Source organism: Magallana gigas, chromosome 2 (assembly GCF_963853765.1).
Source record: "Magallana gigas chromosome 2, xbMagGiga1.1, whole genome shotgun sequence".
Taxonomy (NCBI): Eukaryota; Metazoa; Mollusca; class Bivalvia; order Ostreida; family Ostreidae; genus Magallana; species Magallana gigas.
This window is the reverse complement of record NC_088854.1, coordinates 56,389,425-56,417,417: the sequence shown is the minus strand read 5'-3', so window position 1 is coordinate 56,417,417 and position 27,993 is coordinate 56,389,425. Positions and strand designations below refer to the sequence as shown.

The following is a 27,993-nucleotide window of genomic DNA, read 5'->3' as shown; positions in this document are numbered from 1 at the left end:
AGTGAAGGACACAATAGATATCGATGACGAGTTAAAAAATGCTGAAAAAAGAACTGGAAAGTGCAAGATCCCTAACGACATTTTGGGAGAAATATGGTTCAAAAACGACCCAACAGCATAAGAAGAAAGTAAAGCAAGAAAAGAAAGGAAAGAAATGGAAAACTTTGTCAACAGTTGAAATGGGGTTCAAAATCTCTCTTTTTCCAAGACCAACTATTGACAATCTGAGTAGTGAAAAAGATGCTGAAGGAATTTTCAATAAAATAGAGAGGGAATGTGATGAGTTAGAGTCTTTAACAGAAAATTTTGAAAAACTTCAAGATATGGAGGGGTGCTTAAGTGGAAATATGAAATTAGAAATCCGCCCTGATCGTGATAGAAAAGTAGAAAAAGCACATAACCAAGTGAAGACAAAATACTGCAAAAATGTGACAAACAATCAAGGACGTAAACGTTTATACATTCATCACCGCATTTATAAACTCATGAGAATGGAAATTACCATAAGTCTTAACTATATGCCAAGCAGAAAAAGAGAGAGATTCACTTTAAGCAGGGAAGAAGTAAAGAATGCCTTTACCTCTAAGAAAGTGAAAGAACCAAATGTGGCTCCCCGGCCTCCACCCCAAAACTTGGCGTACGCTCTGGATAATCACAATGCTTCCATAGACCTTGACAGTGCCATGGTGAACGTTCTGATTGGTTTACAGCACAGGGACCTAACCCCTGAAGACTACGAGCTACTGCTGAGACTAGATGAACAAGTTGCACCTAAAACAGTCTCCTCAAATACTATAAGAAACTTTAAAACAGAAACCATTGATTTGACAATAGCTGGTGAACTTTGTACTATATGCATGGAAGTCTATGAAGTAGGGCAGACTCGTAAGTTCCTGCCCTGCACCCATCACTTCCACTCGGACTGTATCGAGATGTGGTTGACCAACTCCTCAGTAAACTGTCCAATCGATAACCTCCCTGTGGAGCCGTCATGACCAGCAGCGTTATAATTGTGTTAAATTCAGTTACAAATACTCACTTTAAAATATTTATGGAAGCTTTTAAAAATCTTTGTATTGCATGTGTGTGATATATGGATTTATGCTTATTTATAAAATATATAATAATGAAAATTTCTGTTTTCCTTTTCTTGTATAAAATCTATATAGCAGTACAGAAGGCTTTAAACATGTAGGTTTAAATGGTAGATTTAGGTTTACGGAGTGAATGGGAAATTCAATTCCTCAACTTGTTACACACTCTAAGCAAAGAAACATTTGATAGGCCTATGGAAGGAAAACTTATCTGATTACAAAATGCCATCAGATTCAAAAGTTCAGGTTATAAATATTAGTTTCTACCATAAATCCAGGATGTTCTTCTCCTGCTCACTTCAAATATTCTCATACTGAACAATGCTTTAGTGATAAGAAAGAAGTAAAACATACTTTGTTACAAAAAGATTTATACATGTAAATCATACTGTAGATAGATCATATTAAAACAATTTTGTAACAAGTATAGAACGTCAGGTGCTTATAAAACAATATGAAATACTCTACAAATACATGCATGTTCATATACATTCTAAATCAAAATATGTTAAAGTATATCAAAATCAATCTTGGTAAATAAAGTTTGAATCAAAGCCTGAATTATCCTCACCATTAAGGTTATAATATAAAATTTCCACCCCAAAAAACAGCATTCAACATCAAATCTCATCAGCCTGGATCAGGATTTAAGAAGAGATTTTCATTCTCTGTTGTAACTACCGGTAATGTGGAAGTTTTCATTATAATTCCTCAACAGTGCCAGGTAAACAAACTACTGAGACATTTATTGTCAATGAACAAAAGATTGTAATTAAAACACATTACAAAATTAATAAGAAATAAACAAACTATTAATACTTAGATTAGCAACTGCAATGCTGGCATGTTTCAATTCATGTACACTTGCCATATAACGGTACACTGAGTACCGGTATGTGGTAAAAATGTACAAGAAGAGCACTTGTCCCTTATGCTCTTTATCATGTTTGCATTCTATTTAAGGTAGTAATGGGACACTTGTTGATATTAATTTAATGTGGATAAAAATATGTTATAAATAAATATCCAGTCCAGAATTTTCAAAATTAACAATATAAATTTGACAAAAAAATGTTTTAAAAATTTTTTGGAAAGGTAAAAATTATAAAAGCCCCAGAGTGATTAATAATTGTAACTCTTAACTTACAGATTCATAGGTGATGTACACCCTAACCCATTGTACTACCCTGTTAGGTAACAATATTAGGGAAAAAATATATAATTATACTCGATTTTATTTCGAAAGTATGTCACAATATGGAGGTGTCCCATACCACCTTAAAAGGAAGAAACAGACTTATTGGAGTTATATTACTAAAAGATATAAAGAGCCAGGAACAGAAGGTACATACATGCAATATTAGTTTTAATAAAAAGTTTTGTCTTGTCTTTTTCGATTGTCTGTTGTGCATTACAAGTCACACGAGTTTACTTTGCACAAATTCCCACCATTTTCTTTGCCAGCTCAAAAACTTCTTCATATGATAAAGTTTTCTTTTTCCATTCTTCTGGTATACCACTTATGCCATTCTTAAAAAAAAAAAACATTGGTACAATGTAGATTGTAACAAAACAATTTGATAAAATGGAGTAAAGATTTTTGGAAAATCTTTCTTTCAAGAGATATTTTGTTTCAAGAAATATTTCTCATGAGATGAGTAAAATGAAAAAAAAAAATACTGAAAATTATGGAGCTGAAATCACAATTATTTATTTTTTTTGGTGTTTCTTAATTTTCTGTGCTGGGAGTTGTGGTTCCTGATTGCTCTTAAACATGTTGTATCATGTCCTACCTGAGCTCCAAGACATGCTCCAATAAATCCTGCCCGGGAGCAGTTACATCCCCCAGCTCGGATCGTGTGTCTGACCCCAGTCGCGTACTCGGCGTGTGTAATCACACCATGCACAGCGGACTGAAAGGCCCCGGGTAAGACTAAAAAACAGGAAGAGAAATGGATTATTAGTTTATTACTATTGTCCAATTTTAAAAAAACATTCTATGATACATGCATATGTTTATTAAAGGATACATCAATGTTGAAGAACAATGGATAATCAATTATTACAAAGGTACAAGAAATATTTGAAACTTCAATCACTTTTTTCGTAAAACAGTTGACATGTTCATTGTATTTTGCATAAAATCCATTGGAACTCTGCTGATCAAGATCATTCTCTGCATTAATGCTTTAATCAAATCAAAGTACTTTTATTTCTAATAATTCTAAAATATCTGTTTTGGCATTGATGTACAAAGAAATGCTTGATTTCATGTCACAAGTGAGACACTATCAAGAATTTAGGGTTTTACACCTGTCACCTAATAACATTTAAACAAACTCCTTATGTGCGAGGGCCTACCTCAGGTGATGTTGAATTTCCGAGCTGCTGTTATATGGTCAGTCTCTATTTCATCAATGACCTTTTTCATATGGCCGACCATGGCTCTGTCCAGATCCTGGGGGTGGGATCTTTGGGGATTAACCATCTCTTTCAGTACAGCATTCAATGCCTCCACCCCAGGAGTTTTACCATGGAGGATAAAGTATTCCAGAAGTCTGAAAACATGTACAAACTACAGCTGAACAAATACATCTTTCACAAATTATGGTAATATGGATTCATTTCTATTAGAAAAGATAAAGTTTAAGAGCTTTTTGTGAATTCCATAAACAAATGACTTTTATCGATAAAATACGAATGCAATTCATAAATGTTCTGTGCTCATCTTGCAATGAGCGATTTTCTTGAATTTTCACAACCATATTATTAAAGATAAACATTTCATATCGTCATGATCATTATTTCATTACGAAGCAATGTACGGTAGCTAATGTACTGAATTATATCTTAGTAGTGGACTACACAGGAATGACAGCCCCACCTCGCTGCCGTGAAGGCCACAGCCAGGTTGATGTCAGAGTTCTGGGTTACCGTGATCACTTCCTCCACCCTGTCCAGCATCTCGGGCCGCCCCGCGTAGAGGGCCACCACACAAACCACATTCACCACACAGTCCATTTGGTTGTCCTCAATCCCTGAAATCATCAAACATGAAGGGCATGCCATGAAAATAAGTGGAATCAGATCTGGTTTTTTTACTGAAACTTCAAAATGGCATAATGAACACTTTTAAAAAAAAATTGTACGACAATTTTTTTTATAAAATTCTCTTTTACAGAGCTATTTAGAGAATGAATTGTTGTTCTCAATCCCTAAAATCATCGAACATACAGGGCATGTCATGATAATAAGTGGACTTGGATCTGTTTTCTTAAATGAAAATTTGCAATGACATAATGAAAACCTGCAAAAGGAGTTGTACATAATTCTTAATAAAATAATTTTAAAATGTTATCTAAAGAATTACCGGTAATTTGTTATTAATAAGTACAGAAATTTAGATGCTCCTTAACAACAAATTATTGTAATAAAATGTAATGGATAATATTACTGAAAGGAATTGTTATACAGGAAAGAAGTCTATACATATTCTCTTTGTCACCTAAATAGCAAGTTACAAACAGAGTTTATATAACACATTTAATGACCAAAATACCTGTTATTTGATCTCCATCTTTGTATTTCTGCAGAAAGGACTTAATACTATTATGCCTCCAAGAACTTTTGATTGGATACACTTTCTTCACCACATCTGTGTAAAAAGAGAAATTGTTTCCAGTTAGACATAATCACATTAAAATCCTTGTTGCTAACAGCCTAAATGACTTCTAAAACATCTTTACAGAGTGAGGACAGCTAGATTCTGAATTATATGTTATCTTGAAGTGGTTAAAAATGGTGGGACAATAGTTGACATACACAATAGAACATTTTAATTTGATAGTCATCAATGATACTGGTAACAGAAAGCCTTGGTATGTCCATTAATATAGCATTGAATGATTTATTTTTGACGTCGTCGTGTCAATAACTGCCGTCAGGTGAGCAGACAAATTGAATAACGCGCGTTAGCGCGTTATGATAATGTGTCTGCTCATCTGACGGCAGTTATTGACACGACGACGTCAAAAATAAATCATTTAATGCTTATATTTACATTCCCCTACTGAAGAAATCAATTGTTTACTTAAATAAATCGATATAAAGTGCAGATCACGGAAGGAGTAAATTAGTAACAGCAAGAACAGCTGATTTGTAAAACCGGTTTAAACTGGTTATTACAGAGACTGTTGAGATGAGATCGACGAGCATGAAAATATAATCCATGAAAAATAATTATTGAAATGTTGGTTTTAACAATAAAGTCAACTGTTTTGTTGAATAATTATAAAACATGGTGTTTTGACAACATTTATGAAATACATTTTTAACCGATAACATAGATTGAAATCACTGTTTGAGAACTACTTATGTAAATTACTTGTAAATTCATACGCAGTGAATAGGTGTTGCATTTAGAGGCATGTAAACATCACGGAATTTAATGGAAAAACATAGTAGAATGTAAATATTACTCTATGTTGTTACCAATTCTTTAAAGCAATATGAGCTGTATTTTTTAGAATTTTATTTTGTTGCAAAAAGCTGCTAGTATGATAAGTCTGCATGCATATAACTTAAATTTTATAATAAATAAGATTTGAAAAAATGATTAATTTTTGTCAAAGGAAAGATTTCTCTTCTAAGGAATATATAGCAAATCAATTTTTGTACAGGACGACAATAATTCAATTATGCTCCAATTAAGGCTTTTTAACGGCCTTTTCACAAAAAAATATGGCTAAAAGAGATTTAAAAACCATGATATTTTTGTCATTTTAGTAGAAAATAACATTTTCGTAAAAAAAATTTCAACATGAAAATTGCAGCTCATATTGCTTTAAAGGATTTTCAAGTACAATGTACTGCCAGACACAGTCATATTCGCAATATATATGCATGGATATCTAGTGAGAACATTTACAAGGGGAAGTACTGACCCAAGCAAACAAATCTCTTGATGTACTAGATGAAATGGGTTTCTCCGTATTCCATAGACTGCATTTTATAAAAAAAAATACTGTCAATATCTTCTTCAAAAGGGGGAAGATTTCCTTGCTAGCAGGCAGACAGTCAGAATACTGATCCTCCAAAAGGTCAACTTTCTCTTCCTTCATCAAATGACTTTTTAAGAGTTTTAGAAATACAATTCTTTGCTTACTGAACACAGCCTTCACTCACCTGACTTATCCTTATAAGTAGCATTGACTTCATTTTCATACTCTGAGTATGGACCAAAAGCAACAGATATCGATTCTTTTAGTTGGCCAACATTGACACCTGAAACAAGCATGAAAAATCATACTCACATTTAAATCAGTCCAATATTCTAATAAATCTTATTCCAGGCCTATCATATTTAAATAGTAATTACCCTCAAATTCCACCAGGGACTTCAGAATGGTTCTGGACTGGTCTCCATAACAGCTATGTTTACCCGTCTGGATACAATAAAAGGGGTTCCTAGAGGGATCCAAGAAAGCAACTTCCTCTTTGTCTTTCAAAAAGTCATCCAAATCTGCTGTCTTATAATTCCAGTGAATAGGCTGAGCTAGGATAGGAAAAAAAAGCTGCTTAAGATAATGGTTAAATGAAAATCTAAAGAGAAAGACACAGTGGCCAAGCCTGTTTTAACATGAGTGGCCCCTGTGGAGGAAGAGAGTTTCTTACAAATCCATAAACAATATGTCCAAGGGAAATGATCTAATTTCCTTGATAAAGTTACATTTGTGTGAAAAGTTATTAATTGTGCTGATCAGCATTTTATTTCTATTGCTACTTTTTGATAGCAGAGAACTCAAAAGCCTCCAACTCCATGCAATTTATCTTCAATTTTTTTATCTTTGCATATGGACTTACAGTATTAAGTACCGGTACATGTTTCTATCACCATGACGTACAGAGTTCTTAAAAAAAAACTATTACTCTCACACAATACATTTATTTAATTTGCACATTAAAATTAGGTTTATAATTATACACAATGATCATAACATTCATACATTATGAATTTAGGTAAAACAATCTGATGCACCTTGTGAACATGGTGAATGCATGGCAACATTAAATTCACATATATACAAAGTATGCAAGCTTTGAAATTTTGTAAGGTTCTATCAGGCAACCATCGTAAATGTACGCAATTATATAGACATGACTGTGTAGTGCATTGAATTCGGATTCCATGAAATGATAAATCTTTGGCCTGTTTTAGATATAGTTAAAAACAAATATTTACCTGCAGCATCTGCCACTAGCGCCCCTACTACAGCTCCAATTCTTCTCTCTTCCAAAGTTGACATCTTATACCAACGAGAAACCAGGATTTGGAAGAAGCCCTGACCCCTGAGGGTGTTTGATAATGTCCTAATGATTGACCCGGTGTGTGTAAAGATCTAGATCATATGAAATTGAAAGCTATGAATTTGATCGTGTATGATTAGATTCGTAGGTGAATATGTTACGGGTTCATTGTGTCAAAGCTGCAAAATTCTCATGTAAACTACCTATGTAAATCTATGAGTAAATTACAGGACGAACCAGGCCATTAAAAGCATATGAGCATCTTTTGCAAATAAGCAAATACTCGTCTGGTAGTCCCCGACTAAAAATACCGATCCCGATCAAATTAATTTCATCGGGCTCGTCATCGGGATATTTGAGAAAATGGAAAATGAGGAGAAGAAAAATTGTTGAGTTATGTGCCATTGAAAAGCAATATTTCCCCTTGCAATGAATTTCTTTGGAAACCAAGAAATGAGGAATGATGGAAGGGTAAGGTGGATTAACTTGAAGTCAATATTCTAGCTTTATCATTTGCGGAAGAAATGAATTGTACCTATAGAGCTATTGCAATTTAACACTAACAGCAGCATTTTAGAGGCAGAGAATATGTTTTTAATGGTGTTTTTTTTTTGGACAAAAAAAGACTATCAGAAGGTGGGGGTCTAGTTTTGTTTGAATCTTTTGTTTTTATTCCTGCATTTTCTCACCTTTTACATTATTTTTTTAAAATGTCTTCAAATGAGTTGATTTCTAGGTGTCCAAGTAGCGTAGTGGACATTGCACTCGCTTCTCACCACTGCGACCCGAGTTTGATCCCCGTGATCGATAGTGGTTGTATGTGATAGGGTATGGTGGTCGCCCGCTTGGACACGTGGGTTCTCTCCGGGTACTCCGGCTTCTTCCCACACCAGTGACCCCCTCGCACTAACATCCGTGCCAACGAGAGATATTAATATAAGTTGTAGAACTTGTTTATCAATCGTTGTAAAATAAATAAAGTTCAGGGTTTTTTTTCAGTTGATTTCACCCTCTTGACAATAATGAAATATAATAAAAGTTAATTTGCAAATAACTGATGTTAAGAAAAACATGAAACATCTTGAATTAAATTTCTTTACATTACAGGGGTCAGGGAACAACATGTCTCCACATCCAAACCAAGGAATGCTACCACAGAACAACATGTTACTGCAGGGAAGGTCTCCCAACAACTTGCAGCAGATGATGGGTCTCCAGATGCCTGTAGCACCCAACATGCAACTGTTCAATGCAGCAGGTTTACAAATTACTTTTAAGGGGGAGGGGGGCTATTGTGTTTGTGCAATATCAAAAAATCATGTGCAGTCAAATGTAAAATAGCATGGATTATTTTTACATGGACACAATTTCAGAAATTGATACGGTATACATAACTGACAGTCTGTTTGCTACTACACTGAAACAGCAAGTTTCATGTAACCCCCATTTTATTACATTATCATGAAGTCTATACAGACTGTTGGTCCATGCAACCATAAATATAATGCATAAAATACGACAAGCTTTCACGGTTATATCATATTTCTTATCTTTGTTTCAGGGTCTGCAATGTGGAATCCTAGAGCACAAGGTCTGCAGGGACTGCGACAAGGAATGGCCAACCAAGCTATGGCAAACCTTCAGATGATGCAGCAAGGAGCCAATCAAATGATGTCAGCTGCTGGAGTCAATATGACAGGGGCCAATCAAATGCTACAAGGTCCAGGCAGTATAATGGCAGGAGCCAATCAGTTGCTTCAAAGAGGGATGTCACCAATAATTCCTGGATTAAATTTACAGGTTTAAAGAATTTTCATCCAAAGTTTAAAAATATTATGTAATAAATGTTAATATAATTTATTTAAAAATAGCAAGATTATAATGACAAATGACCAAACAATTAAAAATTGAAAAATCTTGCATTAATTAATGAAGCAATTACAAATATACCACAGTAAATCCTATTTTTCAGTGTCGAATGTTACAGTATCAGTGTATTTGATAGAAATCGTCACAAACCACAGTCAATATGTATGATTCTCCCCCATCTGGCTGTTGTTGCATGAAACAAGAATATCTTGTAGTTCATTAAAGTATTGACCAATGCGAGTAAAGCATTGTCTGAGATTGACCTTTGATGTGACCTTTTATTATCCAATTGCAGTATGTAAAACATTTTTTTTACTGCTGATGAGGTAACAGCTCGCTTTGTGTAAAATCAAAACCGATTAGAATATTACGTAACAGATGACAATACTTTATTGGGTAGGAGGGAGCTATGCTAACTCTTAACCATGGCTTGAGATAATGGGTGGACATAAGCAATGTAAAATTATAGATTGCTCAATTGCTGTTTAAATGTCTGTCAATTGCTGTTCTAAATAAAGAATTCCACGTATTATACAGATGTGAATTTTCAGTACAGTACTGAGGACCCACCTATTGGTTTTCTTTTGAGTTTAAAAATTTAACTTTCAATAGTTTGTGTTTTTTTCTACAGTTGACTAAATCTTCTTCTTCAGCTACCACCCCCAGGGTCAGGACTAGGTATACTAGATGCACCAGGCATGCGAGCCCCTGGTCTCATGTCAGGTGTAGCCCAAAACATGATGGGTCTCCAGGCAGGGCTGTTTCAGCAGGGGATGTCTTCTATGGGTCAGAACCAGGCAGGCCTCCCCTCTCCTGTGGTCAGCCAGGGCAACAGGAAGGAGGATCGCAGTAGGAGGGACAGAGATCGCTCAGGTCGAGAGGACAGAAGAGACAGAAGGAATCCTGGGAGATCGGACCGTGGAGACAGGTCAGGGTGATGTTTCACTATACTGAGTAATTTATGCAAAATTAATATAAGGGGTAAGGTTCATCTTTGCTAGCCAAGGGTTTACGATCCACTCTGCTCCTCTACAACCCATGCCAGATTTAGCCGACAAAATCAAAACTTTTGTTACTGTGACCCTCATTGGATATGCCATGTATTTCTTTGTTTTGCCAAACATTGATTTTCATACAAATGATTTACATGTACTCTATTTTCATGTAAATTTTTTGACAGAGATGACAGCAGGACAAGAGAAAGAAGAAGTGACTCTAAGAGTTCTGGGGACAGAAGAGATGGGAGGTCATATGACAGGAAGTCTGAGCGTGGAGGTCGTGACAGAGGTCGGATGGACCGGGACAGAAGCACAGACTCCAGAGACAGGAGCACAGACTCCAGAGATAGCCGGCAATACCGACCAGACAGACGCAGGCCAAGGTCAGTTAAGGACTTCCACAGGTCAAGGTCATCCCAAGGTGTCTTTAAACCAGTTAAATTGTAAAATGACAGAATAAAAATGCAGAAATTTTGAGTATAGATCTTTGATCTATAAGGGTTGAGAGTTTGGTGGTCATCAATACTCATTCTGACATGTTGTTTTCAGTTTCATATTTTATGGGGGGGAAACTTCATACATGTATTTCCTCTTTTTGAGATGATGCTTTCATATACATGTATGTGTTTAATTGTAATGAAAGGATTATTGCTTTTTAACAGATTTATCTTATTCTTTTTGCAGTCCCCCAAGACCATCATCTAGAAATGCCAAAGAAAGGTACTGATTTTTATCATTGGTAAAATTGAAGCTATTGCTAAAGTGACAATGATCCAGTAAATGTTTATTATGAAGTATATCTGAAAAACCTGCATGGAACATTTTGAAGCATTTGAGTTCATCAACATTTCTTTAAATCATTTAGTGCTTTAATGTATGGAAACATTTGAATGCATATTGTACCAGTATATGATAGCAGGGATTCATTTCATGTATGATTTTAAAAGTCTGTAAGGTTAATAAGTGAATGTGTCAATTCTGTGTATGTACGAGTCATGTTTTTTTTCCAAGCAGGAGATCCAGTCCACGGAGATCTAGAAGTCCCATCCGGAGAGACCGGGCACGGCAGTCGGACAGCCGCTCGTCGTATGACGTGCTGAACGGTCAGGACGAGATAGAACTGCCCGAGGAGATCATTCCCGCCTGGCTCAGGTGCTCCCCTGCTGACCTTTACTTCAGGAGAAACAATGAGGTACTTTATGCTAGGAATCTCTCTAAGATTGAGAGGCTTAGAGGCATGTATAATACTGTACATGTAAATCTCTCATCTCTTACCAGTAACTACTAGACCATAGGAATCTCTCATTGATGAATAGGCCAGTTTAACCTACCGGTATTTTATCCTTTACCTTTCACCAGTAACCCTTTGTCTTTCTTTGTTACTAACATTTATAAATATGTTTGAATTCTAAACTCTATATATGTTTTTCAGACTGGCTGCTTCAATGCTACAAAGAGAATGCAGGACTTGGTGGAGAAGTTTGAGACGGACCTTGTTCAGAGGTCGGCACGGGTCAGAGAGTCCAAACCTCCTGTGGAAATCCCCAAGTACCCAGTGATGGAAAGCCACCACCATCACCACCACTCAGGTAAAACAAGGCCCACAAGTTATAGAGCGGTTAAGGTTATTATCCTCAACCTCTCAACGAAGCATTTTGATGACCTTAAATACCGCTTTTGAAGCACTCTTTATTCATTAGACCTCTAAATATCATTTTTCGTCTAGTTTTATTAAGTGTTCATGCTGCTGTGTTGCAGGTTCTGAGAGCAGTAGTTCCAGCAGCTCTGAAGAGGATTCTGAGGAGGAAGGGGAGGAGGATAGCAAAGAGGAGGAGTGGCTGGACGCCCTCAACAAACGCAAGAAGCACCCCTATCGTCTCCATGACGACCTGTGGTACAATGACCAAGGGGAGGTAAGAGTCATCCTACATACAAGTTTTTTATGTACAGTTACAACTATTGTAAATGTGTATGTGTATTGTCTGTCATATTTTATGTTCATTAATGATTATATCATTTGAATATAGCTGAATGATGGGCCATTATGTAAGTGTAGTCTGAAGTCTCAAAAATCAGGAATTAGACACAGCAAGTATCCTGGCGAAAAGGTAAGTTTTTGGTTTATATTTTTTGTTTCCTTGCAATTTATAGATTTCTTTGTTTTAAATCATTTGGCTGTTTAAATTTACTGTGTGTCTGTTTGGATTCTTTTACAGGCAATTCCCCGCTGTGACCCCCACAGTAACAACAGTGATAAACTCTTTCACTACAAAATCACCATGTCCCCGCCCACTAACTTCCTGGTGAGTATAATTAGCGTCTGAATTACATGTATTTTTTTCTACATTTAACATAAAAATGAAAGAGGACCTAACAATGTTCATTAAATTATCCCAGCAAGTTTTTCAGCAGTGTACCCTTAATTGATAGATACAATGTAGTAATGAGGATTTTTAGATATAAACTTAATCATGTAGACTTGCTCACTCGAATGTTATAATTTTTCATCGCAGACAAAGGCCCCCACCATCATTGAGCATGACAACCATGAGTACATCTTTGAGGGATTTTCTTTGCTGTCTCATGAGAAGCTGGAGAATGTAAGCACAGCTTGATTCTGTCCAGACACTTCTGTAAATCTGGGATGTTTAACAAAATTAACCTAACTGTTTTGTGTGTCTCTTGTTACAGATACCTACTTGCAGGGTGATACGATTTAACATAGACTACACAATTCATTTCATCGAAGAACCCATTCCAGATGTAAGTGCACAATAGCATATGGACATGTATATAGAGCAGTAAGGGTTACCTACAACTTTAAAGTTGCACGCCAGTTCATTACAGTTTGGTTTGATGTGTTAAAATAAAACATTGTGTTCAATTGAAAGGTTTTGTTAGCCATTTGTAAGTCAGATAAATCACTAATCCAAGTTCTTTAAAAAATATGTATCTTTAACAGAATTTCACAGTGAAGAGTCTGGACCTGTTTCAGCAGTTTTTATTTGATGAAATTTTGGAGCTGGTTGACCTGGACTGGAAAGGTCCGGGGACAAATGAACACTGTAACCGATTCCATCTCATGCCGCGGTTTGCAAGGCTTTTGCCAGGTGAGAAAAAAATGTGATTTAACTACCTTAACCTTCAGGAAATGAATATCTTATGAGTGAGAAATTGTAACTAATAAAAAGTACAAAAAAATATGTGTCTGTGCAATCCAAGAACAATATAGATATTCAAATCTGCCAAATGAGATTTTTATATCATAATGAGCGATAATTTTCTGTTTTTCATCTTTCCATCTCTTGGACTCTTAGACTGTTAATTAAGCTTTTTCTGATGGTCCCTCTAAGTTTAATTTATCCTAGCATCACCAGTATTGGAATGATGTTTGTCTTGATATCTATCAGAGAATGGTAAGGAGATCCTGTCTATGAACGACGTGCTGACGTACCTACTGAAGAGCTCCAAGCCTCTGCTGGAGGAGACGGAACTCGCCCAGATCCTGAAGTACGATGTCCACGAGTGGCAGGGCTTTGTGGATGAAGTGCGGGGGAGTGTGGTCACTTTCCCTGGAAAGGTGGGAAATACAACACAGATAAATCTCACTCCCTATCATAATACAGCTCTTTCTATGTATATTTATGCACATTTATCTTAAAAATATTAGATTTCAGAATTTTGCTTAATGTACTTGACTTGCATATTTTGGGAATATATTTAAATATTGTAGAAACCTTCCAGTATTAGAATTGACCAGTTAGACAGAAACCAGGATGAAAATCACTTAATACAATTCCCACTCATTATTCACTTCGGAATCAGACCTGCTCAGCTCAGCTATGCTGGGGATCCCAAGTATGTATACTAATAGCTCTGCCCATGGGCAGTGCATGTATGTAACTTATTCGTTGTCATATATTGTGCACCTGTACATAGAATTTATGTTACTTAATGACTTCATCACAATCTTTTTAGTTATCAGAGAACCTGGAAACAATATGTCAAGTTCAAGCACCTGCTGAACAGTAAACCCAAGGTCACCTTCACAGACAAACAGAAACTAGAGGCAAAGGAGAAGTACCTACAGGATCTTAGAATGAAAAGGTAACCCCCCAATACTGTACACAGTAGGCATTCCCTATTTGACAGAGCATGTTGACATGTTAAAGATTTTAAGCTTGTTATTGAAACAAATGTTCTTGTTTTTGTAGTTCTATGAAAAGAGAAGTCACTGTGGAGATCAGTAGTGAAGGATTCCTGAGAACAGGGATTAGATCTGACATCACTCAGGTAGGTTTACACGTAACTGTAAACTCATACTTGTAGTTTACATGTAACTGTAAACTCATACAGGTTGTTTACATGTAGCTGTAGACTCATACATGTACGTAACTCAAACTGGTTGTTTACATGTACATATAGCTGTATGCTTATGCAGGTAGTGTACATGTTGCTAGAAACTTATATATGAAGAGTATTTGTTTGTTCATGGTGTACATGTAACGGTAAATCCATACAGGTAAAGAACATGTAATTGTAAAGTTACAGAGCTAATGTACACGTAACTGTAAATGTATAAAGGTAATGTACATGTAACTTTAAAGTTATATGGTAGTTTACATGTAACTGTAAACTTATACAGGTAGTTAAAATGTAACTATTATCACAAATATGTTACTTAAAAGTTCATTCAAGGAAGATAACCATGTCACTGTAAACTCACACAGGTCTGGCTATTTAACATATAATAGTAAACTTACGTACATCAGAAATCGTTCATTGTAAAAGTTAAAACACTAATGTCAGTGCAATTGTAAACTTGTGTAACTTTAACTTGTACAGTTTAGTTAACATGTAACTGTTAACCGGAATATAACAATAAAACTTAGATTAAGTTTGTAAACTCATTCAGATAGATAAGCATGTAACTGTTACCTCATACAGGTAAAGTAACTTGTAACTGTAATTTTGTACATTTTGGTATCTCTAAAATTATGTCTGTAGCTGAAGGTTACTATTAACTGTAATTTAAATTATGAATACTGTAAACTCATTGAGGCATTGTTATTATTTTAATTTGTTATGGAAATTTTCATCTATGCAATTTACAGCATGCTATGCTGATGCCTGTTCTACTGGGACACCTGAGATTTCATCTCTGTATAAGACAGCTGCAGAAAGAAATCAACTACCAATTCAAAGACCCACAACTCTTGCAGGTAAAGGGAGATAAATATATACAAATGTCAGCATCTAGTATTATACACTGGTACTTACCCTATGCAAACTGAACATAAAGTATCTTTGTGCTGATGAAAAAAGTATATACATTTTAATCTTGAAAATTGTTGGTATTATTAAAATTTGATAAGGCATACAATGTAAAGAACATAAAATCTGTATCTTGATATTTATAGCTGGCCTTGACTCATACTTCATATAAAGTCAATTATGGAACTAATCCCGATCATGCTAGAAATTCCCTGTCAAACTGCGGGGTTCGTCAGCTTGAGTACGGAGATCGAAAAATCCACTATGTCCATACAAGAAAGAAAGGTACGATAACAATTTATTGTAGAAGTACAACAAAATTACCTTAGTTTAACAAGTGGCCAATCATTTTATAGTAGATGATTTTAGTTTGGATTAATTTACTTCATATTGAGTCTCTGGTAGTTGGTTTGTGTTAACTTAATTCATATTGAGTCTGTGAAATCTATTTGACAGGGATCAACATTCTAATCAACATCATGTCCCGCCTCGGGAAGCAGGATGAGTGTTCATCAGAGATTCCTCACAATGAGAGACTGGAGTATCTCGGGGACGCTGTGGTCGAGTTCATCACAAGGTCAGGCCTTATAACATTTAAATAGGTACCTTGTGTATCATTTTGAATATTACCTCTTATGGATTACATTGAATCTTAATGTCCTTGTCTCTTTGAGCTGATCAACATTTCAATGATGAAAATTTGTAACAAAAATAATATGCATTAAAACTGTCTGAATTGAGTTGCAATAAAGATTTCTAAAATGAAGAACCTTGATTCAGTGTGTATGCAGTGTTTATAATGTTTGCTTGATTTGTCTGTTTTGTCCTGTTCGATAGTGTTCATCTATTCTACATGTTTCCTTACCTGGAGGAGGGTGGACTCACCACTTACCGAGCGGCACTCGTACAGAATCAGCAGCTGGCCGTACTCGCAAAGGTGAGCGCGAAGTCATTCTCGACTGTAAAATATCTTTTCTATTTGAAATGCTTGTAAAGTGTCTTGTATACATGATTTTTTTATTGTCAGATCTATAAGATATCTTTCTTTATATGAAATGCTCCTGATGTGTACAGGATTTCAATAACCTTTGACTCTCCATTGTAACAGAAGCTACACCTGGAGAACTACATGCTTTATGCCCACGGCCCTGACCTCTGTCACGAATCTGACCTGAAGCATGCCATGGCCAACTGTTTTGAGGCACTGCTAGGTACTGACATTCATCAGATGCAAGAGCAGATACATGTACAAATTTCCAATAAAGGATTTAGGGTTTATGAAATGTGTTTGCACTCACAGATAAATGTACAAATTTCCAATAAAGGATTTAGGGTTTATGAAATCTGTTTGCACTCTGGCCTAATTTATTTTCAGTCTTATCAATATTTTGGTCCATTATGTTTCTGAAATTCTCTATGGACCAGTAAAAATTCTCTTTGTAAGCCCAAGTGACCAGTAAAAGTTCTAACCTCAAAGTAAATAAATTTAGATAGCTATAGGATAAACATAATGGTGCCTTCCATTTATATCTGTTTCAGGAGCCCTGTATATGGATGGAGGGATTGACCTGGCAGACAAGGTGTTTGCGGAGACTCTGTTTAAGGATGAGGATAAATACCTTAACATCTGGAGGGACCTGCCCCTCCACGTCTTACAGGAGGATGAGCCGGGGTCGGACCGCCACTGGGTCGAGTCCAGCCCCACCCTACAGGTCCATGATCAAACTTATGTGGCCTTCGTGAAATTATGAATTTGGTTTCAATAGATGTACATTATGCATAATCTATTATTCACTTATGATTCTGACTCAACAAAAAAAAAATGAATTTTGGTTTTTAAAACAGAAATTAGTGAAATTTGAAGAGTCCATTGGAGTAAAGTTTGACCATATTCGGTTGCTAGCCCGGGCCTTTACCCTGCGCAGTGTGGGATACAATCACCTAACACTGTAAGTAAACCTGTGGTCAGAATATGTCCTTATATTATCAGATATATTAATTTTATTACATGTATCAGCAAGATTTTCAGAGTGTCTAGAGATATTCTCTGCCATGTATTTCAATCTGTCTGCTTTCTTTTCAGGGGACATAACCAGAGACTTGAGTTTCTGGGAGATACAGTGCTACAGTTAGTGGCCTCAGATTATCTGTTTAAGCATTTCCCTGACCATCACGAAGGACATCTTTCAGTGAGTAATTAACTTTATTTTGTGATTTTGCAAATGGTGATTTTGTGAATTAGGTTTCTTGTCTTTAATAGAATAGTACATTTACATGAACATTTACCTTTTTGTGTGTGATGTTAGTGTGAATGGTTTAGCAGTACTCTGTTGTGATTTATTGGTCTAGCGGTATATTTCAGTTATTGAGGAGTTCTCTAGTCAATAACCGGACTCAGTCCATTGTCTGTGATGACCTGGGCATCTCTGATTATGTCATCTTCTCTGACTCTAAAGGAGAAAAACAAGACAAGAAGACAAAAGAAAAGGCTGATTTACTAGAGGGTGGGTTCAGTCTTTGTGCCATTTTGTGCTAATCAAATCTTTATATATCAATACCTGGTAGACAACTTTCCTAAAAGCAAGCTAATATTTCATTGATTGGTTGTTATGGGGTGATTGTTATATTGTACTGTCAGCCTTCATTCTGTGACAATCAGGTCTTCTCATATCAATACCTTGTACACTACTTTTCTAAAAGCAAAGTCATATTTTTTTGATGGACATGATGTGGGTTGTTATATTGCAGCCTTTATCGGTGCCCTGTATGTCGACAAAGATGTAGAGGTGTGCAACAAGTTCTGTGAAGTCTGCTTCTTCCCAAGGTTAAAGGTCAGTAGTAGCCATCTTCTCCTCTCCAACATGCAATTTCTACAAGTGTTCAAAGAAAATGTACAATAACAAAGCTGTACAAGAAGTGTACAAGAAGTGCTCATAGAATGATATTCATGTACATACACTTGTATGATAACAAGCATTAATAATCTTCATTATTTGTAGGACTTCATCCTGAATCAAGACTGGAATGACCCCAAGTCCCAGCTACAGCAGTGCTGCCTGACCCTGAGGGAACTGGATGGAGGGGAGCCAGACATCCCAGTCTACAAGTTAGTACCGTTTCTGTGGTGCAGTCCAAAGATTAGCAGCATTTTTTTCTGCTTTCATCTCAAAAATTAATATTAGGCATGGACAAATTTTAGAGAGAAATAAAGACAAATTTTAGAGAGAAATAAAGACAAGTTAAATATGCTAATTATGACCTCAAACATATACTCTGCAAGCAAGTTTAAATCTTATTGTGGATTCTTTAAGCCTATATGAACATAAAGTAGTTCTGTGTTACTTTCAGGTGTATAGAGTCTATTGGTCCGACCAATACTCGGCGGTACACAGTGGCTGTATACTTCAGACACGAGAGGCTGGCCACTGGAATAGGTCACAGCATTCAACAAGCTGAAATGGCCGCTGCCACTAATGCTCTGATGGAAAGATCAGGTAATGTACAAAACTTATGTACTAATTGGAATATATTAATCAGATAGTTGCTCTCCAATGTAAATTAGTTTTTTTTGTCATTTAACCTAATGTAAGATTTTCTCCCTATAAATATTAAGGGTAAAAATGTAAGTAAACATGCACAGGTAATTTGATATTGTCATTTCTTTTCCTTCGTAGAACTGTTTCCAATTCTTGCCCATCAGAAACGATTTCTGGAAAGAAAACACAAGAAAAAGCGATCCAGCAGGAAAGGTGGGCGTGATGAGGATTCTGGCAAGGATCAGTGGGGAGGCAGTGAGCGTAAAGAGAGCAAGGAGCAGGAGGATCGGGGAAAGTCCGAGGGAGCCACGCCCTCCACTAACGAGGCCCTACCCCAGAAAGTGACCTCCCTTATTGACTCCTTCAAGGAGAGAAAGAAAAAAACAAATACCTGAAATCTTGTAATGATGATATTCCACTGTCCCAGCTTGATTTGCTCGCATAAGTTTCAGTCTTATTGCAGAGACAGAGGCTTTTTATGTGTTCTTTTTGTGATTTGCGTTTTGCAAGGATGCAATAAAGTTTTATATTGAAAAAACTAGTGCTATATTTGACAAATAGAATGCATGATTGTAGTACTAATACATGTGTAAAGTACAGAGTATGTCAATCTGACCTTTGAGTAAATGAAACTAGGACTAAATATATAATGTGATATTATGGGATCAGAGAAAATAATTGTATTTGTAAGAATTGCTATGTTAATGTATATGTAAATTGAAATAAATGGAAAATTATACATGTGAGTTCAATTATTATTTGGCAGCGTAATGGCTGATTTAGGCAAAATTATACTGGAATTCAACACTTGCACAATTCTTGTACACATTTGTTTAGAATAGATTGTTATTTTAATAGACACCTCTGTTAAATTAATGGTGCTTTTGAAATTCCGTTAAACTTTAAACATTATAAATAAAACAAACTCGTTAGTACATTTTAAGCGTTAAGTGCTCGATTGTAAATTGAAAATATGAAAATTACCATCGGGTTCGCTCTACAAACTGACCAACGAAAGTGTGACACGTGTAGTGAAAGTGAAAGTAAAAGGTAAACAAGGTGGCTGCTAGACTGTCGCATTCCCGCTGCTGTGTTCACGACGTGCTATGAAAACTGAACTGCGCAAGGTAAAAAAAATACTTAAGTGTCACCAGAGAAAGTTAATGACATTTATTGAATCTTGCTCTTCGAAGTGGACCGTGCTGGAGGGTTTTATACGCTTGTCCAATCCCCAAGAGAATTATATCTTTGCTAAGCAAAAGTTTATAAATAATGTCAAATAAATTATCAATATAAACTTTCACGGAAGTCATCAGTTTGTACATGTACAATGTACATTAATTTTACCCGAGGATGAATAGTGCTCATGTCTTTAAAATGATCAATTTTAACGGTAACCGTTAAACTTGGAGCAAGATAGTACAGCTACAAAGAGAGGAATTCCCTCACCAAACATGTAATACAATTTAAATAATTATCATATATATTTTGGACTTGCAAATGGTTCTTATCTTTTTGGCACCAGCAAACGATTGTATTGGCAGGGGTATTTTATATCAGAAGGCATCTGGTGTCATATATTTCTATGACCCGTTTTCACAACATTCATTCTTTGTACTTTGCTGACTTCAAATAGAAATCAATACCAAGCACTGATGGTTATTATGCATGCCTTGCCTATAAATGCCTTACAGTCTGTTTTTATGGCAATAAAAATCAATCGTATCTTAACAAGATACAGACTGATCAAGCCTATTTGATGAGATTTTATGTTCTCTGTAAATCTCACTGCTTGCTAGTGATGGGCTATTCTAGGAAAATCAATTTCTTTTATCGACAGTTACATGTGTCTATCTTTTTGTACTTTTGTTGCAACTTTCAGGTTTCAGGATGAATGTAAAGTTACCTCCAATGGTCATCTGGCTCACAATGATATCCTCAATGAGTTCCAATACCATTGACCCCAAGGGATATGTTGTGTATTGTCCATGTATGGGTAGGTCCTTATCATTTATCCAGATAGTTTGAGAAATAGTTTAGGTAATGTAAAATTTGCTTAATATAAAGTGAGAAAAAACCTCTATAACCAATGCTTAAAAAATCTAACATGTAATTTTGATACTTTTATATTAAGAATTTCCTGCAAATTTTGAGTTTTCATGAGGACATGGTTCCTGGTAGTTGGTTGAATTTGTCATCACTTTTCCGTAAATTGTTACACCCTTTGCTTATGTAGGAAGATTTGGAAATCAGGCTGATCACTTCCTAGGCTCCTTGGCATTTGCCAAAGACTTGGATACAATCTAATTAAAATTAGATCCTTCACGCTCTCGTATTTGATACTCACAGCGACATATCAAATACGAGAGCGTGAAGGATCTAATTTTAATTAGATTGACTTGGATAGAACTATCATCCTCCCCCCTTGGGTAGAATACAACTTTCCCAAACCTACATCAGTAAGTTTGATTTTGATGTACATATTAATGGTACAATTATTGTACAATACCTTAATTAGAAATTTTTTTTTTGATATACCCAGTACATTTTTTCTTGAGGTAACATGTATTTATAAAATTGTTCATTACTTTGCTTTAGGATCAGATTCCCTTTGACACATACTTCCGGGTCGATGCTGTACAGAAATTTCACAGAGCAATAACCATGGAGAAGTTTATGAAGAATTTAGCTCCCAAAATTTGGCCTGTTGGAAACAGAACAGGTGAGTTTTTTTATTGAGGAGAATTTTTTTTTAATAAAATCATTTTAAAAATCAATATTTCAGTGCTTTTACTTTTGTTTTCTTGTTTGTAGTGTTTTGTTACAGCAAGTCCTACACAGGAGAACCTGGCTGTGACGCCAAGCATGGAAACCCATTCGGTCCATTCTGGGACACCTTCGACATTGATTTTGATGCCTCTGAATTCTATGAACCACTTTCTTTTGATACAAGCAACCGCTTTGAAGTAAAAAGATGGCAAGAAAAGTATGTTTATTATTAATTCCATATTATCTGTTAGAGTATATGGACATAGATATATTCATATAAAAAAATGATATCGAGTTTGTGAAGTAATAGAAAATATAACAGGTTCAAGTTGTCGCACAAAGATTTTCTGATTAAAAAATGCTTAGCCAAATTGGTTAACTATCCAAGTTGAACAGGGATATGAAAGTAAAAATAGAAGAACACAACATTTATGATTGTTATCTTTTAAAGGTACCCACCGGACCGATTTCCAGTTCTGGCATTCAAAGGGGCACCTGCTCACTTCCCTGTGGAACAAAGGAACCTTTTACTCCAAAAATATGTTGTCTGGTCAGATAAAATGATAAAGAAAGCTGATGATCTCATCTCTAAGTCATTCAACAATGAAAAATACATGGGCATTCACCTCAGGCTGGGCTCTGACTTTGTAAGAGGACTTTATTAGAAATTGTTTTGAAAATCAGTGCAAGTGAATTTTTAAGAATTGATATAGTATGCAGGGTTGTCTCTAAAACTTGAAGTAGAAGGAAGAAATAAAAATGTAGAAGGGGGGTCTGGAGGTCTAGCTTATAGCTAGATTGTGTTTGAAATGCAATAATAGCCAGGCAATTATATCATTATAGGTGGGGGAATTCCCCGCCCCCCCGGGTCTTAGAGACAACTCGGAGTATGTTTGAATCTTTGCTGTAGTAGATATGAATGTTAATTCCTGTCAGTTAGACCAAAACAGTTCATATATAGTTTTTTAAAGAAAAATTTTCAAAATATTCTGCATCAGGCTGGTTTTTTATTTTATTTTTTGAAAAATTCAATTGAAAAATGGAGTTAGTTCTCTTTTCAAATAAATGATATGACAGCATTTGACCAAGCTGATTTAGTGGTTACATAAAAACATACCATTAATTTTTGTTGCCCATTTTAACAAAGGTAGATGGTTAACTCATGTAGTAGAATTGGTACCAATAAGGGTGTATCTAAATTACCTGATTTGGTGACAATTTCAGTCCAATGCCTGTAAGCACATAGAGTCGGGGTCAGCATTGTTTGCCTCTCCCCAGTGTATTGGTTACCGTGGTGAGAATGGTAAACTGACCTATGAAATGTGCTACCCCTCGGACGACACCATCGTTAAACAAGTGAAGCGAGCTGTGAAGGAGAAAGGCATCAACAATGTGTTCATTGCTACAGATAGCAGAGATCTAATCCCCAAATTGAAAAAGGCTATGCCAAAGGTACTAGTATGTTGTTATCAAACAGACAGCTCTGTTAACAAACTCACACCCCAGTAATTTCTCAGATGAAATATAAAAGCACTTAATCATATTTCATGTAATGATGATTTCATAAAGCATTTAAGAGACTGTAGAAGTATTGAAGACAGACCAGATGGGCATAATGTTTCCACGAAATACTGGCCCAAACCTTTACAATGATTGTGTGTCTTTGTCATATATGACTATTCCATTAACAAGACACACACATAATCATCCATTTATCTTTGTTATAATCATGATTATATTATTGTTTTTAATGTATGTGCTCCTCGAGAGCCCGTGATTGGTTAATAAATATGTACCCTCCTAAGTTAAATTTCAGAATGCTTTTGGTGAAAGGGTTGTTTGTTTTGTTGTTAACAGGTAAATTTTGCAAAACAAGATGGAAAGAGTCCCCACTTAGATTTGGCCGTGCTTGGAAAGTCTGACCATTTCATTGGCTGTTGTGTGTCAACCTTTTCTGCCTTTGTCAAAAGAGAAAGGGATGTTTCTGGCAAGTCAAGTGAATTCTGGGCATTCCAGAAACTGAAGAAGGATGAATTATGATGCTGGTGAACAGAAGTTATCATAGGGTATATTGTTGTAGAATACTAAGCTATTTCCTTGCCAAATTTAACATTTTGGTGCCATCCGTAAGTTTTTGTTGATTATCTGTTCGAGCCTGTAGAGAAAATTTTCTTATTTTTGTTGAATGATGTTACATTAAGAGCAAAGGTTCACACAGTTTCTTTTACTGAACAAAACATTAGTCAGCAAACATTGTTTTTGGCAACTAAAATTAGTGCAAGTTTTGAACTTTAGATACCATATTTTTTTTACATTATATTATTTAGCAATATCTTATATAATTCTATTAGCATTTGCTAGCTTATTTATCATTAGAGCTAATTTTATTAATAAGACACAAGAATGTTTTGATAACAAATCTGTGTCTATTTACATGGAAAAACTTGAGAAATCTATTTATCTCAGCAAGAACATCAGATTCCTAATGCTCAAACATCCTCTTTAATTTTTATCATTATATTTGCGTGTGTTTAAGATAAAAAAGGAATATGTCAGAGTTGGGGGAATCTAGGATATTATCAACATATTAAGAAAATATATTATACACTTTGATGCAATATAGTCATTATAGTGTGACAGAGACTCCTGGGGTTTGAACCAGGGTCCACTAGTTTACACATTCACTCTACCAATTGGCTGAAAGGGTTAACCCACTGGCCAGAGCTAGTAGGAGTGCCATATAGCTAACAATACCACATTAGTATGGACGTTCTATGTTGGATATTACAGCAGGGTTAGTATACTGAGGGATATTATAGCTTTCCGGCCACGCTTTGTTTATCTATTTACACCTTTACATGTACATATCTGCTGCCTCATTGGGCTGTAATATGGTAGTGCCATTCTATGCTGTGTTTTTCTATTTTTTTTCTTAGACTCAAGATGATTGACCAATAGATATTTGTTAAATAATTTTGAATTTGCAAGTTTCTAACATTCAGGGTGCATTTATATACACAACAGTTTTGTTTTACTTAGTATTGTTATGGAAACAAAAATAACTGAAAATACTAGACAGGGACCGAACACATTCCATTGTTATCCTTGTTAAATGTGACTGTTCTTTGTTTATACCTGTGTACAGTTGTTTTGGTTGACTGTTACTACTGTTCTCTGTTATACATGATATTTCCTTCCATCGAAATTCAATATGGTTGTTGATTAACTACAGCATATCTTCATTATGTTTAAAGAAATGACATGTACATGTACTGCATAAGGCTTCAAAAATTTGGTTTTTTTGCTTGCTCAGAAGTGATATTTAAACATTATTTTGGCAAACACATAGTTTCACAATCTTGTATGGAATGTTTTTACAATTCTAAATTACAAAACTAGCAGTAGAAATTTTGTTTGCTTTGACAAAATCAGTAAGCCACAACTGCTTAATGCAAAATTAACTTTCCAAACTGTATCATACATATTTGTATAATTGACATCATTCAAGAGAAATGCTGATTTAAAGAACAAATATTTTAAATGTAATGTACATGCTGGTTTCTTTCTTTTTTCTTATTAAGGAAGGAGTCTTCTCATTATCAAACATACTTCTTATAAAAAGAAATTCATGAAATTTTGACACAGTAAAACAGATCATATAACCAAATGATTCTATCAGTTTAATCAAATTTGACCTCCTTGTTTTCGCATAAAGGTCAGGTCAAGGTCATTACCTTTTTCTTCAACTTAAAGGAGGATAAAAATAAATGTAGTTCTTTGCAGTTATGTAGTCATCTGATTAAGATATGAAGATTCTATTCTTTAATGAAATGATAGAGTATCAGAATGTCTATCAGGTTACACTACTAAATTGGAATAAATATTTAAACTAAAATTGATATTGCTAAGCCCGCATTTCATCTAATTTTCTTAAATTTTGAAGGTATTTTGATTATTTTTTTATGCTTCCAATATTATGATATTTCTGATTTTTACATATTATAAAGACCTTACATAAAGATATAAATTGACAGAAAATCTAATATATTGACCATTTTATAAGAGAGAAAAACTTATTTTAGTAATTTTTTCACACAAATCAATGTATAGAATGGACGCTTTAAAAAGCTAATAAAAATGCAATTTGAGAAGCAAATCATATTTTAAAAACATATTCTGAAGCTCAAGTATCATATTAATAGTTCACAGTCCAACAGTAATTGTTTTTAAAAATGCTAAAACTGCAGACATGCGAAACATGTGATATTTTCCTACGCCAATATTCCGCCAAAAATATAGTCCTTAATTTGTTAGATTCTGAACAATGATTCCTATTTCTATGCCAAGTTGTATGATAAAAAAAAGAAAAATATACTATTTTAATTTCCTTCCATCTTCATTTACTGAACAATTACTCAAATTTCCGTTTGACAAGAAAAGACTCCTTCCTTAAATACCAAGTTTTTGATAAATTCAATTCTGTACATTGTTGTACCAGTGTCATAACAAAAAGCATTTCTGAATCAACAGTTATTTCTTTGATACGTACATGTATATAAATGACATCTTGATTTGACAATTGGACGTGTTTGTTTAATATTTTTTACAGTACCAAGTTTTGGTAAATTTGATTGTTTACAATGCAGTAACTGCATGTATCGTTTATTGAAAAATCAGTAATGGTACTTGTCACATTAATTTATAATTTTATACATGCATTGATTTTTCTGTAGTTACAAATACCTGTTCCAGTACTTGTTATTTTGAAAAAGTTTATAATGCAGTATTTTTAACATCTCAACATTTACTTGTACCAGTAAATGGATGAATGCACTGTTATTACTCTAAAAGATATTGTTTTTATTGGAAAAAAAACATGATAAAGCCTGTATTTATTGTTATATTCTGCTTCAGAGTTTTCCTAGAATGAATTATTTTAATACAACCATTCTGCTGATTTGTTCTTATATCTGCCATCATAAGCAATTAAAGCAAGGAAATCTGAGACTCAAAAATACCGACAAAGAATTGTGTTTTCTTCAAAGACATGTACCAGGTTATCTTACAAATTGAAAAAGAACACAGAAGCTGATATTTCAGTGTTTTCCATATATTTATGTAAAGAGAAAATTGCAGCATCAAGAATCATACTATCTATCATGCACCTGTCAGTGTGTTCTGCAATACATAAGATGAAAACAATACAGTGCTAACTGTTGTAGTTCTTACTCCAGTAAGGAATGTGCACCATTTTCCTGTTTGAATTCTAGTATTACAGAAAATCATAATAAACATTTTATATGCTAATTTAAAAAATTTTTTTTTGAATTAATTAAACGTGAAAATAAACAAGTATGAATAGATGTATTATTGATTTATTAAATATATATATCAGTCATTTTCTTTCTACATGTAATACACATGGCATATTTAATGGAATGCAGTAAGGTAAGGTGTGGGGTACATGTACAGTCATGTATGTGTAACAGATTCTATTAAAAAATAAAAGTGATGGATTAATGTCTCTCAGTCAATAAATGATGGTGATAAAAGCTTACAACAGAAGCACAGAATAATAGCAAATTCCATATCTTTTCCATACCGTCTGACAGATTCAGATTCTTTTCAGCCAATAAATGAGCCGATTACTGCTTTTATAGTTATCGATAATTTGACTTCTTATATAACTTGAAGTGAAGGAAATCTGGAAGATTCATGATTCATTTACACTCATAGTGACAGTCTTCTAAGGAAGTCCTATAAAAGGAATGCATTTTATCTGGAGCAGTTTAGATCTTCCTCATTAAAGGGAGACAGCAGGAAATTTCACTCTGATGTTCACAAAACTGCGATGTTCTGTGAGGTTTTCTGGCAATATATGGATACATAACAACAACACATTTGGCGAGGCTGGTTTATCTGTGAGGCGTGGTCAGTGCTTCCACAATCCAAGGGTCACACTTTGAACCTTCTCGAAACTCATCTTTTGTTAATTTACCATCATTATTCTGAAAGGTTAAAGTAAAACAAATTAATTCTGAAACTTTATTGACATCTTGATAAAGATCCTACAAATTCATTTAAAAATTCATTAAATAAAATAAATACAAAACAGAATTTCTAACAAATATCAAGGTTACAGAGTTA

The 27,993-nt window shown here is 34.9% G+C and overlaps 5 protein-coding genes across 12 annotated transcripts in view; 3 read left to right on the top strand and 2 right to left on the bottom strand.

The window, feature by feature from the left end:
- The first annotated feature begins 38 nt into the window (after positions 1 to 38).
- Positions 39 to 1,133, top strand: LOC105327678 (uncharacterized). Its single transcript, XM_011428281.3, has one exon. It carries the CDS (start codon positions 39 to 41, stop codon positions 993 to 995), a length of 957 nt encoding a protein of 318 aa, XP_011426583.3. The 3' UTR covers positions 996 to 1,133.
- Positions 447 to 7,659, bottom strand: LOC105327665 (crystallin J1A). 2 transcript variants are annotated; one of them, XM_066077357.1, is made up of 9 exons: positions 7,638 to 7,659; positions 7,336 to 7,492; positions 6,472 to 6,648; positions 6,279 to 6,377; positions 4,654 to 4,749; positions 3,979 to 4,132; positions 3,456 to 3,652; positions 2,888 to 3,027; positions 447 to 2,624 (listed from the first exon to the last, which is right to left on the bottom strand). In XM_066077357.1, exons 2-7 carry the CDS (start codon positions 7,397 to 7,399, stop codon positions 3,457 to 3,459), a joined length of 786 nt encoding a protein of 261 aa, XP_065933429.1. In that variant the 5' UTR covers positions 7,400 to 7,492; positions 7,638 to 7,659; the 3' UTR covers positions 447 to 2,624; positions 2,888 to 3,027; position 3,456. The 2 variants fall into 2 exon arrangements, with proteins under 2 accessions (XP_065933429.1, XP_011426564.1); XM_011428262.4 differs by lacking the exon at positions 7,638 to 7,659 and having other exon boundaries at positions 7,336 to 7,479.
- A 26-nt stretch (positions 7,660 to 7,685) lies between these two features.
- LOC105327664 (ribonuclease 3) lies at positions 7,686 to 19,816 on the top strand. 4 transcript variants are annotated; one of them, XM_066077354.1, is made up of 32 exons: positions 7,748 to 7,871; positions 8,137 to 8,340; positions 8,508 to 8,658; positions 8,962 to 9,200; positions 9,923 to 10,203; positions 10,450 to 10,650; positions 10,952 to 10,987; positions 11,279 to 11,459; positions 11,700 to 11,856; positions 12,026 to 12,180; positions 12,295 to 12,375; positions 12,484 to 12,570; positions 12,781 to 12,867; positions 12,959 to 13,030; positions 13,230 to 13,377; positions 13,678 to 13,847; positions 14,001 to 14,125; positions 14,246 to 14,374; positions 14,482 to 14,560; positions 15,382 to 15,489; positions 15,688 to 15,826; positions 15,998 to 16,118; positions 16,379 to 16,478; positions 16,650 to 16,752; positions 17,081 to 17,253; positions 17,387 to 17,490; positions 17,625 to 17,730; positions 17,904 to 18,045; positions 18,290 to 18,372; positions 18,541 to 18,647; positions 18,890 to 19,035; positions 19,216 to 19,816. In XM_066077354.1, exons 3-32 carry the CDS (start codon positions 8,523 to 8,525, stop codon positions 19,470 to 19,472), a joined length of 4,053 nt encoding a protein of 1,350 aa, XP_065933426.1. In that variant the 5' UTR covers positions 7,748 to 7,871; positions 8,137 to 8,340; positions 8,508 to 8,522; the 3' UTR covers positions 19,473 to 19,816. The 4 variants fall into 4 exon arrangements, with proteins under 4 accessions (XP_034300499.2, XP_034300497.2, XP_011426557.2 ...); XM_034444608.2 differs by lacking the exon at positions 8,137 to 8,340 and having other exon boundaries at positions 7,686 to 7,871; positions 9,923 to 10,197; XM_034444606.2 differs by lacking the exon at positions 8,137 to 8,340 and having other exon boundaries at positions 7,686 to 7,871; positions 11,282 to 11,459.
- Positions 19,817 to 20,056: 240 nt separating this feature from the next.
- Positions 20,057 to 26,498, top strand: LOC105327666 (GDP-fucose protein O-fucosyltransferase 1). 3 transcript variants are annotated; one of them, XM_011428263.4, is made up of 9 exons: positions 20,057 to 20,204; positions 20,960 to 21,073; positions 21,314 to 21,376; positions 21,484 to 21,536; positions 21,676 to 21,799; positions 21,892 to 22,063; positions 22,298 to 22,493; positions 23,071 to 23,298; positions 23,704 to 26,498. In XM_011428263.4, the coding sequence occupies exons 2-9, from the start codon at positions 20,968 to 20,970 to the stop codon at positions 23,884 to 23,886; spliced, it is 1,125 nt and encodes a 374-aa protein (XP_011426565.3). In that variant the 5' UTR covers positions 20,057 to 20,204; positions 20,960 to 20,967; the 3' UTR covers positions 23,887 to 26,498. The 3 variants fall into 3 exon arrangements, with proteins under 3 accessions (XP_011426565.3, XP_011426567.3, XP_011426566.3); XM_011428265.4 differs by having other exon boundaries at positions 20,091 to 20,204; positions 20,967 to 21,073; XM_011428264.4 differs by lacking the exon at positions 20,057 to 20,204 and adding an exon at positions 20,454 to 20,533.
- A 442-nt stretch (positions 26,499 to 26,940) lies between these two features.
- LOC105327668 (neuronal calcium sensor 1) overlaps positions 26,941 to 27,993 on the bottom strand; it is a 26,711-nt gene continuing 25,658 nt past the window's right edge. For both annotated transcript variants that reach the window (XM_066077358.1, XM_034444611.2), the window contains exon 8: positions 26,941 to 27,854. In XM_066077358.1, coding sequence (XP_065933430.1) covers positions 27,762 to 27,854 — 93 coding nt within the window. In that variant the 3' untranslated portion in view covers positions 26,941 to 27,761. The remainder of the gene's footprint in view (positions 27,855 to 27,993) is intronic.